Here is a 15,000-nt window from a genome sequence, read left to right as displayed (position 1 = left end):
GGCAGCTTCACTTTTCTAGTGTTCACAACCTCTGGTGGGATGGGACCACGTGCAAGATGCTTCTACGCCAGACTCACGGAGGTGATATCCGAACAGAAGCAGCAGCCCAGAAGTTATGTTACAGCCTGGATGAGATGTCGACTGTCCTTCTCTCTCCTTCGGTCGGCTTTGCTCTGTCTCAGAGGAACGAGAGCATCGGCCCCCAAAGCCGACAACAGTTGCAGATAATGAATATGAGGCAACAGTCACTGAATGCCGCATACATCTGCGGCTCAACTAACTCAACACAGCCAGGGTAGCTACTTATGTAGTTGTAGTAGTAGTAATAGTAGTAATCCTCACAGCAAACATGCTGTAGATATGCTGCCACGTCATTGTATAACCGACCCTTCCCCTCCTGGACGGCGAGCGCCTTGTCCACAGGACTATCAATACATCCAACGAAGCCCGTGTGGACACCAGTGCTCGAGAATTCTGGGCGCGTGACAGTGAGCCTTTTCTAACATCAGGATATTCGACCTTATGGCCGCATGTCACCATAACCTGTCTCGTGAGGCTGCACACAGGAGGAACGAAAATGACAAGAACAGAGCTTAAGAGGGAGAGAATCAAGAACGTGGATGAAGGTAGCGTCGCTCTGGCGTTCACAACATCTAGCTGGATGTGACCTAATACAATATGCTTCTATGCAAGACTGGCTGAGGTGATAGCAGAACAGAGGCAACACCCCAGACATTACGTCGTGGTCTGGTTGAGATGTTGCCTGTCCTCTCTCTCCTAAGGTCTGCATTGCTTTGCCTCAAGGGAACGAGATCTTCGGCCCCAAAGCCGACAAGAGTCGCAGATATTAACTATGAGGCAACAGTCACTGAATGCCGCATAGATCTGTGACTTAACTAACTCAACACACCTAGGGTAGCTACTGATGTAATAAAATAATGGTGAAGGTATGGTTATAAGAGGAGATTGGAGTCTATAGAAAGTAGAAGTAATTGTAGCCATAGTAATAGTTGTAGAAATGGTAGTTCTACTACAAATTGTTGTAGTAGCAGCAGCTGTAATAAAAAAATAATAATAATGATAATTATTATTATTTTTATTATTATTATTATTATTATTATTATTATTATTGTTAGTATTATTATTATTATTATTATTATTATTATTATTATTATTATTATCAGTAGTATGTGGAGAGAATTCAGACTGGATCACGGCAGCGTCACTCCTCTGGTGTTCTCAGCCTTTGGCGGGATGGGACAGTGGAAGATTCTTCTACGCAACACTGGCCGAAGTGTTATTTGAACAGAAACAGCAGCCCAGAAGTTACGTTAAGGCCTGGTTCAGATGTCGTCTGTCCTCTCTGCTAAAATCTGCATTGCTTTGCCTCAGGAGAACGAGATCTTCGGCCCCAAAGCCGACAACAGTCACAGATATTAACTATGAGGAAACAGTCACTGAATGCCGCATAGATCTGTGACTTAACCAACTCAACACACCTAGGGTAGCTACTGCTGTATTAGGATATTTAATATTAAGGTAATAAAATGGTGGCAAAGGTATGGCTATTGGGGGAGGCTGGAGGCCACGTAGTGGAAGTAGTAGTAGTAGTAGTATGCAATAGGCCTATCCGTGCTTCAACACAATAAAATTTAAAACAACTGAGGTCAAGCAAACGGCGTTCGCTGATTACCTTACAGGAGCAGGAAAAGTGAAGGACCTCAGAAAGTGGTGGGACCTGGTAACATCACGAGGCCCACAATAGGGTACCTCCCAAACGCCAGCAAGTCCTTCCTCATTGTGAAGACAGAACATTATGAATGGGCAATGGAGGTGTTCGGTGGAAGTGAAGTCAAAATAACAAAGGATGGCCAAAGACACCTAGGTACAGTCATCGGCACGACGGACTACAAGACCGAATACATAACGGGAAAGGTGAATGAGTGGGTTAGGGAAATCCAAGCTCTGTCTGATATTGCTAACACAGAGCCACATGCGGCTTTTGCGGCATTCACCGATGGAGTCAAGCATCGCTGGAACTACCTGATGCTCATTATCCCTGATATCGGACCCCTCCTCCACCCTCTGGAAGAAGCTATCAGCGTAAATTTCATTCCCAAATTAGAGAAACACCCTCACTTAACCCCAGCAGAAAGATCACTCCTTGCACTACCACCTAGACTGGGAGGAATGGGATTCACCAATCCAGAGGAGATTGCTGCCACCGAACATCAAAACTCAGTTAAGCTCATGGCAGCCCTCACGGACCACATAACAGCTCAGAACGCAACAGGGGAGGTGGATACTAGTGAAGTAAACAAGATTCGAAGGTCCATTATGACAGAACGACAGCACGGCCAAAGTGATCAGTTGCAGCAACTGATGCTGCAGGTACCAGAGAATTTGAAAAAAAAAGTCGCTATAGCGCCGGAGGTGGGCGCCTTGAACTGGTTAACTACGTTATCGATAAGGGCAAATGGTTTCAGTCTCAATAAACATGAATTTACAGAAGCCAATGCTCTAAGGTACGGTAGGCCAGTAGAAGGCTTGCCCTCCCAATGCGTGTGTGGCTCTTTCTATGACGTCGATCAAGCCATGGTGTGTAAGAAAGGGGGCTTCATATGCAAGAGGCATGGCGAAGTAAGGGATCTCACAGCAAATATGTTGAAGGAAATCTGCCGTTATATCAGGGTAGAACCGACCCTCCTTCCATTGGACGGTGAGAATTTCCAACATAGGACTTCAAACACATCCAACGAAGCCTGTGTTGACGTCAGTGCTCGAGGATTCTGGACGCGGGGACAGCGAGCTTTCTTCAACATCAAATTTTTTTATCCCATGGCCGCATGTTACCGTAACTTAGCTCTCGATGCTGCACACAGGTGGAACGAGAACGACAGAGATGGGCATACGGGGAGAGAATTCAGAACGTTGATCAAGGCAGCTTCACTCCTCTAGTGTTCACAACCTCTGGTGGGATGGGACCAAGTGCACGATGCTTCTACACCAAACTCGCGGAGGTGTTATGTGAACAGAAGCAGCAGCCCAGAAGCTTCGTTACAGCCTGGATGAGATGTTGACTGTCCTCTCTCCTTCGGTCGGCTTTGCTCTGCCTCAGGGGAACGAGAGCATCGGCCCCAAAGCCGACAACAGTTGTAGATAATGACTATGCGGCAACAGTCACTGAATGCCGCATACATCTGCGGCTCAACTAACTCAACACAGCCAGGGTAGCTACTGATGTATTAGGATATTTAGTTAGGTAATAAAATGAAATTATACTAAAAGTATGTTTGGTGAAGTTACGTTAACTTAAGTTAACTTAGGTTAGGTTAGGTTAGGTTAGGTTTTGTATGAAACTTTTCATGTATATGAATTCTTACGACTTACGTGAGCGTTTCTTGTTAGTCACAAGATTCCCTCATAAAGGATAAATACACCACCATCACCATCACCACCACCACCACCACCACCACCACCACCACCACCACCACCACCACCACCACCTCCACCACCATTACTCAGTCAATATATTCTACGCACGGTTCCCTTCCGTATATATTTCGTTATACTTTCTAGAAATCATTATTCTTGTTATTAGTATTTCTCCTTGGGTAATTCTGATACAATATTTCCTTTGTTGTTGTTGTTCGTCTCATTGTTGTTGTTACTGTTCGTCTTCTTCTCGTCTATATTCGCCCTAATTAATATTCAAACAAAACCAATATTATCATACTATCAATTATTCCCTTATTTCTTCTTTCTTATTTCCTGTTCTCACCTTTCGTCTTATTATGGACACAATCACAGGAACAGAACAGAACACACAGGGAGAAGGGCTCACTACCTTCACTGTAGAGTCAAAATAGATCCTAGAGTTTGTTTAGAAATGTTAGATTTAGGCGTGAAAATAGAGGTTTATTAATTTCTCTTTGGTTACAGTAATACTTTTTTATAAAACTTCAAGCTGGATACAGCTAGAAATGTAATTAACTAAAATACGTATTACAAGATTCCATTAGAACTGGATCGTAGAGAAGAGAAATTATTTTTTCGTCCAAGTCATTTCACAGATAGTCTCTTCTTTGTCAGTAAGGAACTTCCATGGGAAGACACAGAAGTGTACCCGAGAATCAAGAACAAGATGCTGGGTCCAGGAGAAATTAATAAAAATTTCCCCGACACGGGTATAAAAATAGATGATCTAGTTTCCTCGTTCGTAGCAACAAACCCGGGTATATGGAACCCTTAAGGCAGGTGTCCGATAATACCAACCTGCCCGAGGGGATGCTGCCTCATGAGTACCAACACCACAGAGCGGAACGTTTAGTTGGCTTCAAGGGCAAGTCGAACAATCGAAGTGGTTGCATATTTTGGTTATGGTCGGGTTACTGGGTAGAAATTTACCTCACCTACAAGGTGAGATAAGGCCACCGTCAAGTATCAGAGACACGTGACGTGAGCAAATAGGAAGAGCCGAAGCTATTGACGTCAGAGACTTCCCCGTCTAGCTCAAGTTGTTTAAAATGGCGGTGGATGGGTGAAGCTAGACCAGTCTCCTCCTTCTTCACCGAGCGTCAACAACCATCCTCTAGCCTCTCTCTCTCTCTCGTTTGTGTATCCCGATATTGAGAGATACGCATGTTCTAACGTAACCAATCATAGAGACATTATCAAAGTTGTTATAAACATCTCTCAGCCATAAAGAGATATTTCAAGACTTCATCATCAGGGAGCGAAGCGTCGAGGTCACACTCTCTGGCTGAACACTTCCAGCGCGACCAAAACGTTCCTGCCTCACTCACAGCTGATCCTCACACACGTTCCAGCTTTTACAGACTTTCGAAAAGGAACGCATCTCGCCACACATACAGAAATACGCTCACAAAGAGGCGTCCAACATAAACAGACATGGACGGGTCTAGCTACGAACATCTGAGAGCGTCCTTCACACTGGAGGAGCCGCTCTTCAGTGGGGACGCCAGTATAGACAGCCTCTGTCAGACGTACTTGGGAAATTTGGACTCCTTCTCCTCTGGTCCGGATGCCTACAGCAACTCTCTGGAGCCCCCCAGCCTCAGCCTGGACTACTACGGCAGTTCCCTGGACATCAACAATCTCAGTTTGGACTCACACAGCCCCAGATTGGACTCTCTCAGCCCCAGAATGGGCTCCTACAGCCCCAGACCGGACTCCCACAACAATTCCGGTCTTCTGGAGGAAATTGAAGCTTTCTCGAAGATGGATATTAGAGACTGGAGAGGCGAGGTGAGTGATTAACATCAGTGAAAATTATCAAATTATCTCAACCAAAACTGAGGGAAACACATAACATTTTTCGACACTAATTCAAAATACGCAAAACAAAAATATTGAATTTTGGAATCTTTTATAATTTGTTAATATTACAGAATTCCAATGTGTTGGTTCACTGAAGAGCGTTATAACGTTGTTGTTATAATTTATAATCAACTTGGTACCTATTTCCCTCAGTTAATTATGTTCTTTACCTTCTTTCTCTTTCTCTCATCTGTATGTTCCAATAGCATCTCCATAATTCTCTCTCTATCTTGATCGTAAACACCAACACTTACTCTTCACCACCAGGACTGCCTCGACTGGGCAGGGAGTGTGTGTCGCCGGCGTGGTGTCGACCAGTCCACCTTAGACCTGTGGTCCTTCAAGGGGACGTGTGGAGCCCACCTGCTGCAGTACTCGTGCCAGGACTTCTGTTACCTTGTTGGGGGCATCTACGGGCCCCTCTTTTACCAGGAGTTTATACAGCTTCTACAGGAATGTCAGAGTGGTGAGTATCTGTGTGTGTGTGTATGTGTGTGTGTGTGTGAGTGTGTGTGTGTGAGTGTGTGTGTGAGTGTGTATGTGAGTGTATGTGTGTGTGTGTGTGTGTTTGTGTGAGTGTGTATGTGAGTGTGTGTGTGTGTGTGTGTGTATGTGTGTGTTTGTGTGTGTGTTAGTGTCAGATAGTTTCGTGTGTGATGTTCGCCCTCCCTCCCTCCCTCCCTGAGTGGAGAGAAAGTTGAGGAAGGCAGCTCTCAGTCAGCTGCCACCACACGAGTATTAAGAGGCAGGTGTAAAGTATTTCAACACCAACAGAGGTTTTCTTTATCAGGTTTTTGTTCCAAGATTTTAAAGCAGATGTGTGTGTGTGTGTGTGTGTGTGTGTGCATCAGTCACGCTCAAGGTCCTAATAGTTACAGATGCTACCACCAGGTGTCTTGGCCAGGTGTTTTAGGCAGATGCTTCCATTTGGTTGTTGTCACAGTAAAAGTTTTTACCTGGTGTTTTAAGACATGCTTCAGCAGATGTCAAATAAATAACCAAAACACCCGTTTGTTAATTATTTAAGACAGCTGTTAGAGAAGACCTTTTAAAACAAAACAAAGCACAAAATATATAATAAAAGATGACTGCTATTTTTATATATAACCAACACTCACACATATGTATATACGTATTGGATTTATAACAAGAGGTTTTTCCACCATTCATCATAACAGGTAACAATTCCTCGTCTTCCGCCACCACCAAGTTACACCACCGAGCGACACCCCCCAAGGCTACCTCGCCCTTACCCTACCCAAGTCCTGACCTCTCCAACGACATCTCCCTTGGCTCTGACCACTGGGACCTGACCTCAGAGGACATTAAGGATCTCGACAGATATATTCAGGACCCCAACGCTGCTCCTGCTGACTCTTACACGGCCGATGGTCTGCAGGGCATGGACTTTCTTGAGCAGTCTGTCCCTATACAATATGGTGAGTGTCCCTGTCTGTCTGTCTACCTGTCCCTATACAGTATGTTGAGTGTCCCTGTCTTCACTGTATGTATAAATCAACAATTGGTCTCTATCTCTCTGTCTCTTTGTCTCCAGAGAGCCTCGAGACAACGCCCGAGTCCGTCGCCATGGTGTCAGCTGGCAAGGATTCCACTACTCCTCTGCCCTCTAGTGATCCCCTCCAGAAGATCCGCCCTGACGCTAAGAAGAGAGGTAAGTGTGTCTTAAGATCCTTGGCGATATAATAATAATAAGACGAAGAAGAATATTATCAGTACTAGTATTATTAGTGGCATTATTAGTTGTATTATTATTATTCATATTCATTTTACATTACTATTATTACTACTATTATTTATCAGTCTCATTACTATCGCCACCATTACATCAGCAATACTAATGTGTCTTTCATCTCCTCTCCCTCATCATCAGAACGAGGACCTAAGAACTGGGAATTCGTAATACGACTTCTTGCCGACCCCCAGACCAACCCATCCCTGATACGGTGGGAGGAACAGACCCAAGGCACTTTCCGCCTCGTACAACCAGCTGTTATTGCTCGTATGTGGGGCCAGAGAGCGGACAGACCTAACCTATCTTATGACAACTTCGCCCGTGGGTTAAGGTATGTTTGATTCATTATTTGTCTTATTACTATAGCTACTACTACTACTTACTACTACTTTTTTTTTCTTAAACGTGGCCTCCAGCCTCCCCCAATAGCCACACCTTCGCCACGCCACTACTACTACTACTACTACTACTACTACTACTACTACTACTACTATACTACTACTACTACTACTACTACTTTACTACTTTTTTATTGGCCTCCAGCCTCCTCCTACTACTATTATTACTACTACTACTACTACTACTACTACTACTACTACTTCTATTCAAGACTAGCGTATATATATATGTGTGTGTATATGAATACCTCACTGGATACACATTAATAACCTTCAATTTTGACCAAATCTCAATAATACTCCCCGTAAACACCTCCTAACCACCCAATCCCCTTCTCCTCCTACAGGTACCACTACACCACAGGGGCCCTCCAACCGGTGTCCGAGAAGCAGTTGGTGTACCGCTGTGGTCCCAAGGCTCTCAAATATCTGATTGATCTCAGGAAACAGGGATCACCGTAGAGATTGATCGTCACTCCTCGTCACTGGGAGGCTTATCGTCACTCATCGTCACTCCTCGTCACTGGGGAGTTAATACAGGCGGTCATGAGAAATCATCGTCACTCCTCGTCGACAGCCATCGTTAACCACGTCTTCTATCATCAACATCCGCTTCAGTACTCCTGAACGCCATCCACCTTCACCCAATATCCTCACCGACATCCATCATCACCCGAACAGTCCTCACCGACATCCATCATCACCCGAACAGTCCTCACCGACATCCATCATCACCCGAACAGTCCTCACCGACATCCATCATCACCCGAACAGTCCTCACCGACATCCATCATCACCCGATATCCTCAACGACATCCATCATCACCCAAACAGTTCTCACCGACATCCATCATCACCCGAGCAGTTCTCACCGACATCCATCATCACCCAAACAGTTCTCACCGACATCCATCATCACCCGAGCAGTTCTCACCGACATCCATCATCACCTGAACAGTCCTCACCGACATCCATCATCACCGAACAGTCCTCACCGACATCCATCATCACCCGAACAGTCCTCAACGACATCCATCATCACCCAAACAGTCCTCAACGACATCCATCATCACCCGAACAGTCCTCAACGACATCCATCATCACCCGAACAGTCCTCACCGACATCCATCATCACCCGAACAGTCCTCACCGACATCCATCATCACCCGAACAGTCCTCAACGAATGATAATGAGCAGCTAATCTAACTGGAGCAGCTAATCTAACTGGAGTAGCTAATCTAACTCGAATCTAATCGCCTTGGAGTGAGGGGGGGGGGGGAATAAGAGGCGATTAGCCATTCAGGCATAGTGATTAAATGTGATTAAATCCCGTCAAGCTAAGTGTGATTTAGTCGATTAGATAATCACACTTAAATGGTATAGCAGCTAAAAGGGAGAGAGAATTGGTGGTAGTGATTCGCCAGTCTTCCACCATTATACAAACACGAATGGAACTTGCATGCAAATTACATATATACTTAAAGGCATCATCGATAACAACTACGACAATTTATGCTTTCCGTACCTGAGTGAATGAATTATTTAACTTATTAATTATAATATAAAATAACGACGTAATTTAAATCAATTACGTAACTTTAATTGATTATGTAATTTATGTCCAGTAATTCCCTAATTCTTTCACATTTTTACTGTCTCTCGCATCTGGTGTTTGTGTCTCAGACGAAGGAACAGAAGCAGTTGTTTGTAGTGTGAGCTAAGGACACAACAAAGGTATATTTTTGTATATTTTGTCGAGTGCAGAAACTATTTATAACTATTTATCTATTTAATAGCTTTGTTGTGTTGTTAGTTCATACTAGCAGTTGAATTTGTGTTGTTGTTAAGTTCCGTCCACTTGTTGAACTTTTTCTTGTTAAGTTTGCACCACTGTTAAAACTCACAAGAACACGAAGAATATTGGCTGTGACAATTATTTTTATACTTGAAAGACAACTTACCTTAATACCTCTGACACACACACACACAGTTTGCGTATAATGTATAGGATTTACACAAGTGAATCAGTGAAATGTCAAACCTGAATTATATATTTCTCCTGTGATATCAAATTACGCTTTATAATACCCTTACTTTAGAGGTTAAGTTTTTGTTCTTATATACGTGTGCTTAGATAGGTAGATATTTATTTAGTAAAGTCGTCATATATGTTTACATTGATTCAGTGTTTATATAGACAATGGATGTATATAGATAGTGCAGATATACAAACAATATATATTATTTGCTATATACAGTACATATATAATCCTTTCATATTCCGCTGTAGTATTTTCGATAAATAAATCTATTGGTACTATTTAGTGATTTCTCTGACCCCATGAGTGAGGTGACGTCATGTGATGATATTGCCTTACAGTATCTGTGTTGATGGGTGATGACATAATAATGATACTAATACAGACATTACGTGCCCAAAACCACTTCGTAGGAAAATAACAAAAATAATGAAATTAAGCAAATGAAAATGAATAACTATCATGTAAATATTATTAATAGACAAAATAATAAATATACAATTCAACAAATAAGTAAATAAAGTAATGATCCACCACCTGACACTTATATTTCCGTCAGTTCAGTGAGGTCATGTTCCTTGGCCTGGTGAAAGTTTCAGTGGAATAAGGTGCCGCGTGACGTAACGGCCTTGTACGAATACATTGACCTTTCCGCATACGTTTTTATATCCGATTTATATGTATTGCTATAAATAAATGAATCTATATATATATATATATATATATATATATATATATATATATATATATATATATATATATATATATATATATGGTGTTAAATCTGAGTGGGGCCGTGTATCCAGTGGGGTTCCCCAGGGGTCAGTACTGGGCCCACTCTTGTTCATAATCTACATAAACGACCTAGATACTGGGATCAGCAGTGACATAAGCAAGTTGCGGATGACCAAAATAGGGCGGCAAATTAATTCAGGGCAGGATGCAAATGCATTACAGGAGGATCTAAATAAACTGCAGGGGTGGTCTGAAAAATAGCAAATGAAATTCAACACCAGCAAGTGCAGCGTACTTAATATTGGAAGAACAAATACTTATAATGTATACAGCCTTAACAACATCAACCTAGAGAAGTCGACTTGTGAAAGAGACCTAGGGGTACTTGTAAGCCCGGACCTACGGCCTAGAAAACAGTGCGTTAATGTTCGAAATAAGGCAAACAGAGTATTGGGTTTTATATCTAGAAGTGTAAGTAACAAGAGTGTAGAGGTCTTATTGCAACTATATCTTGCGCTAGTCAGGCCGCACCTCGATTATGCGGTTCAGTTCTGGTGCCCCTATTATAGAATGGATATAAATTCACTAGAGTCGGTGCAGCGAAGAATGACGAAAATGATTCCGGGACTTAGAAACCTTCCATATCAGGATGGGTTAAAGAAACTTAACTTGCATTCCCTAGAAACACGAAGAGCGCGGGGAGATATGATAGAAGTGTTTAAGTGGGTGAAAGGAATCAATAAAGGGGATATAGATAAAGTTCTTATAATATCCGAGCAGGATAGGACTCGGAGCAACGGATTAAGTTGGATAAGTTTAGGTTTAGGAGGAGGTGAAAGGAACTGGTTCAAAATGGGGATGGACGAGTAAGTCAAACTCAAAAAGTAAATGATTTATAGGATGATATGAGAGAGTGGTAGTAACTCTCGACAGGAGCTGCCATGCACAGGCCAACCGACCTATTGCAGACTCCTTATTTTCTTATGTTCTTATGTTCTTATGTGTGTGTGTTTGTGTGTGTCTATACTGTATATTATATACTTTTTTCTTCCTTTCATTTATCATTACTTTTGACAATGTTTAAACCAGTCTTAATTAATATAATTGGTCCTCCACGTTAATTCTTTTCTTTACACAATATGCGTAATACACAACACAACAAATAAAATATTCCTAGAATATGAAATATATCAACAAACACTTCATAATGTATAAAAAAGTGAATTAATATTTTTTATATAATTATCAGTGTATGAATGAGCTCAGCTGACATATCGAGTACGCTAATGTTTACAAACAAACCCGCGTGGCTGGGAAGGATTTCAAGCCACTCATTCATAAAATTAGCCCAGCCTTTTCTCCCACCGCTGCCAGACACACGATAAGCCTCTCTACTCCCCCGTGGATGATATTGTTATCGTTATCATAAAACAAAACGTGAAAAGCACATTTTCTTTATTAATAAATAATCGTAATAATTTAACTACATTTATAAACATATAAAATAAGAAAGTAATTCATTTTAATTACATAAAAAGATAATAAGGAAAGTTATTTAATTACATAAATAAACATAAAAATTATGATAGTTATTTGCACTACAATATATATATACGAGTATAACAAACTCCAATTGATATATATATATATATATATATATTCGCCCTTTCTTTTACACAGATAAATAAAAATGCTTATAATGTCTAATAAACACTGAGAGAGAGAGAGAGTTTTAATAATAAAACATATACCTGTATAATATCACTATCATTATTTTATTATCAATATTATTTTATTAATTCGTGTATTAGTAGATGTAGAAGTTGTAGTAGTAACAATAAAGCTCACGGCAGCTCTCTCTGGGCACATGGTAGCTCAGAATGCAGCAAGTCAGGTGGGTACCAACGAATTGAACAAGATTCGACGCTCCTTTACGACAGAACGGCAGCAAAGTGATGCAGCAACTGTCAAAGAACTTGAGAAAAGTAGCTATAGCGCAGGAGGTGGACGCCTCGAACTGGCTAACAACGTTACTGAAAATGGCAAAAGGCTTCAGTCTTAATAAGCAAGGCATGGTTGGCCAGTAGATGGTTTGTCCACCTAATGCGTGTGTGGCTCATCCTACGACATCGACCACGCCATGGTGTGCATGAAGGGGGGAGCTTCGTATGCATGAGGCATGACGAAGCAAGGGATCTCACAGCAAATATGCTGAAGGAAATCTGCCACGACGTCATGGTGGACCCGCCCCTCCTCCCATTGGACGGTGAGAACCTCCATCACAGGATTTCCAACACATCCAACGAAGCCAGTGTTGACGTCATCGCCCGAGGATTCTGGACGCGGGGACGGCGAGCCTTCTTTGATATCAGGATATTCGACCCCATGGACGCATGTAACCGAGGAAGCACACAGGAGGAACGCGAATGACAAGAACGGGGCATACGGGGAGAGAATTCAGAATGTAGATCAAGGCAGCTTCACTCCTCTGGTGTTCACAACCTCTGGTGGGATGGGATCAAGTGCTGCTATGCAAAACGGGTTGAGGTGTTCTCTGAACAAAAGCAGCAGCCCAGAAGTTACGTCGTGGTCTGGTTGAGATGTCGCCTGTCCTTCTTTCTCCTAAGGTCTGCATTGCTTTGCCTCAGGGGAACGAGATCTTCTGTCCCAAAGCAGACAACAGTTGCAGATATTGACTTTGAGGCAACAGTCACTGAAAGCCGCATAGATCTGTAGCTTAACTAACTCAACACAACTAGGGTAGCTACCGTTATATTAGGATATTTAATATTAAGGTAATAAAATGGTAGCAAAGGTGTGATGATTGGGGGAGGCTGGAGGCCACGTAAGAAACAATAGTAGTATAGTAAACAGAACAAGAGTTACTCTGTGCATTAACTACTATAACTCATAAGAAAAGTATCAGGTACAACTCAACATATCTTTGGTAATATCTACATAAAACAAAATTCCTAACATATATACAAAATAATGCCAACTTTACCCTGTACACGATACATTAATAAAATGAACGATAGTATTTGAGGTGACCGTTGTTTTGAGGAACATTTAGAGAGCGCTGCAACGTTGGAGATGGGGGGTGTTGTGGGAGGGGGGGTGTTGTGGGGAGAGGGGCAGGGGAGGGGGGTGCTGAGGTGTTAGGAGGGGGTGTTGTGAGGGGATGTTGTGGGAGGGGGTATGGGGAGAGGAGGGGTGTTGTGGGAGGGGGGGTGTTGGTGGAGAGGGGTGTTGTGTGAGAGGAGGGGGGTGTTGTGGAGAGGGGGGGTGTTGTGGGAGAGGAGGGGTGTTGTTGGAGAGGGGGGGAGAGAGGTGTGGGGAGAGGGAGGGGTGTTGTGGGAGAGGAGGGGGTGTTGTGAGAAAAAATTTGGAATCAACGTTTATGTCTGTTGAAAAAATGTTTTCTTGTTTTAGTCAGGGTATTGCTTTTGTTGTGGGTTCGTGCGACACTATGTATTACTGGCCTTACAAAAACTACCCTGAATCCGGATCAACACGGGACGTTCTTGATATGTGATACGAACACATGAGGATTATTTCTCGTGGTAAGTTACACAGCAAAAAGGGAGGTGGGAAATCTGGAGTTCTGATTATTCTCTAGTTTACAGCACGATAATCAGAGGATACACATTTAACCTGTTTCGTAGGTGGAGATCAGAAGAAGATCCTGATTTTCTTCATTGAGTCGTGATTGGAAAACAGAAAATGAGGTGGTGTCTGTGTGTTGTCCACTGACTTTAAGTAAATAACACCTGAAATTCTTGTTATGTCTGAGGGATGACAATCAGAAGACTTTAAAGATAATCAGGGAAGTCTGTTGGATTGTAAATCAGAAGACACCAATGTGATTTTCGGTCTTCAGGTATCTATCTCAGTAGAAGGTGTCCCAGTAGGAGGTGTCCCAGTAGGAGGTGTCCCAGTAGGAGGTGTCCCAGTAGGAGGTGTCCCAGTAGGAGGTGTCCCAGTAGAAGGTGTCCCAGTAGGAGGTGTCTCATCTTTGCTGTCTCTCACTCAGGTGTTTGAGAGCCTTTGGTCCAAATTTGTACACAAGTTGTCTCTCTGACACAGGTAGTAACGCTCCAGTGCTGTAGTGGTACCTGTAGGAGATAAAGACCATTGTAGTGGTACCTGTGGGAGATAGATACCATTGTAGTGGTACCAAACTAACCTCACCACACCTGTGTAGAGAAACTAATAAGGATGCAAGTCTGATTTTACTTTCCTTTCTTAACCCATTCTTATGTCACGTTGTTATCAAGAGATTAACTTAATATCACCAGTTAAGGAGAATTAACTAACTACCTATTATATGCAATTCTGTTTCCCTTTAAATATGAAAACAGGAAAAAATTCTTCAAAATAATAATGAATAATCACATGTGTTATATAACCCGTATTGGTGGTACAGGGTTAACGTACGTACCACTCAAGATAATGTCCTGGGTTCAATCCCCTCTTCGGGACAGATGCGAGACAGTATGTGTGTGTGTGAGACCCTATCAAATAGGACAGATATTCCTCAGGTACAGTACTTCTTCAGTTTTCTCCTGTACTCACATTACTGGGGAATAACAGTAAACTGATGAACAAAATAAGATCAGTGACACGCACCAACACGACGACAGGCTCTGTGGTTCCTAGTTTATAGGATCACTTGAAGAATATATCCATCCCATATTATATAGCTCAAAGATTAACCACCCTAACGCTTATTGG

The 15,000-nt window shown here is 42.5% G+C and overlaps 2 protein-coding genes across 2 annotated transcripts in view; one reads left to right on the top strand and one right to left on the bottom strand.

Annotated features, from left to right (window-relative positions):
- Window positions 1–4,567: 4,567 nt before the first annotated feature.
- On the top strand, window positions 4,568–8,244 carry LOC121875270 (ETS homologous factor-like). The gene is made up of 6 exons (XM_042379730.1): window positions 4,568–5,268; window positions 5,608–5,806; window positions 6,519–6,779; window positions 6,896–7,012; window positions 7,232–7,424; window positions 7,839–8,244. Exons 1-6 carry the CDS (start codon window positions 4,912–4,914, stop codon window positions 7,951–7,953), a joined length of 1,242 nt encoding a protein of 413 aa, XP_042235664.1. The 5' UTR covers window positions 4,568–4,911; the 3' UTR covers window positions 7,954–8,244.
- Window positions 8,245–13,601: 5,357 nt separating this feature from the next.
- The window catches only part of LOC121875387 (ETS homologous factor-like), a 4,524-nt gene continuing 3,125 nt past the window's right edge, over window positions 13,602–15,000 (bottom strand). Inside the window, exon 6 of the mRNA XM_042379940.1 lies at window positions 13,602–14,381. Coding sequence (XP_042235874.1) covers window positions 14,276–14,381 — 106 coding nt within the window. The 3' untranslated portion in view covers window positions 13,602–14,275. The remainder of the gene's footprint in view (window positions 14,382–15,000) is intronic.

The sequence above is a fragment of the Homarus americanus genome, unplaced genomic scaffold (assembly GCF_018991925.1).
Source record: "Homarus americanus isolate GMGI-L3 unplaced genomic scaffold, GMGI_Hamer_2.0 scaffold56241, whole genome shotgun sequence".
Lineage (NCBI taxonomy): Eukaryota > Metazoa > Arthropoda > Malacostraca > Decapoda > Nephropidae > Homarus > Homarus americanus.
Note: the sequence above shows the minus strand (reverse complement) of the source record. Positions and strands in the feature narration are given on the sequence as shown.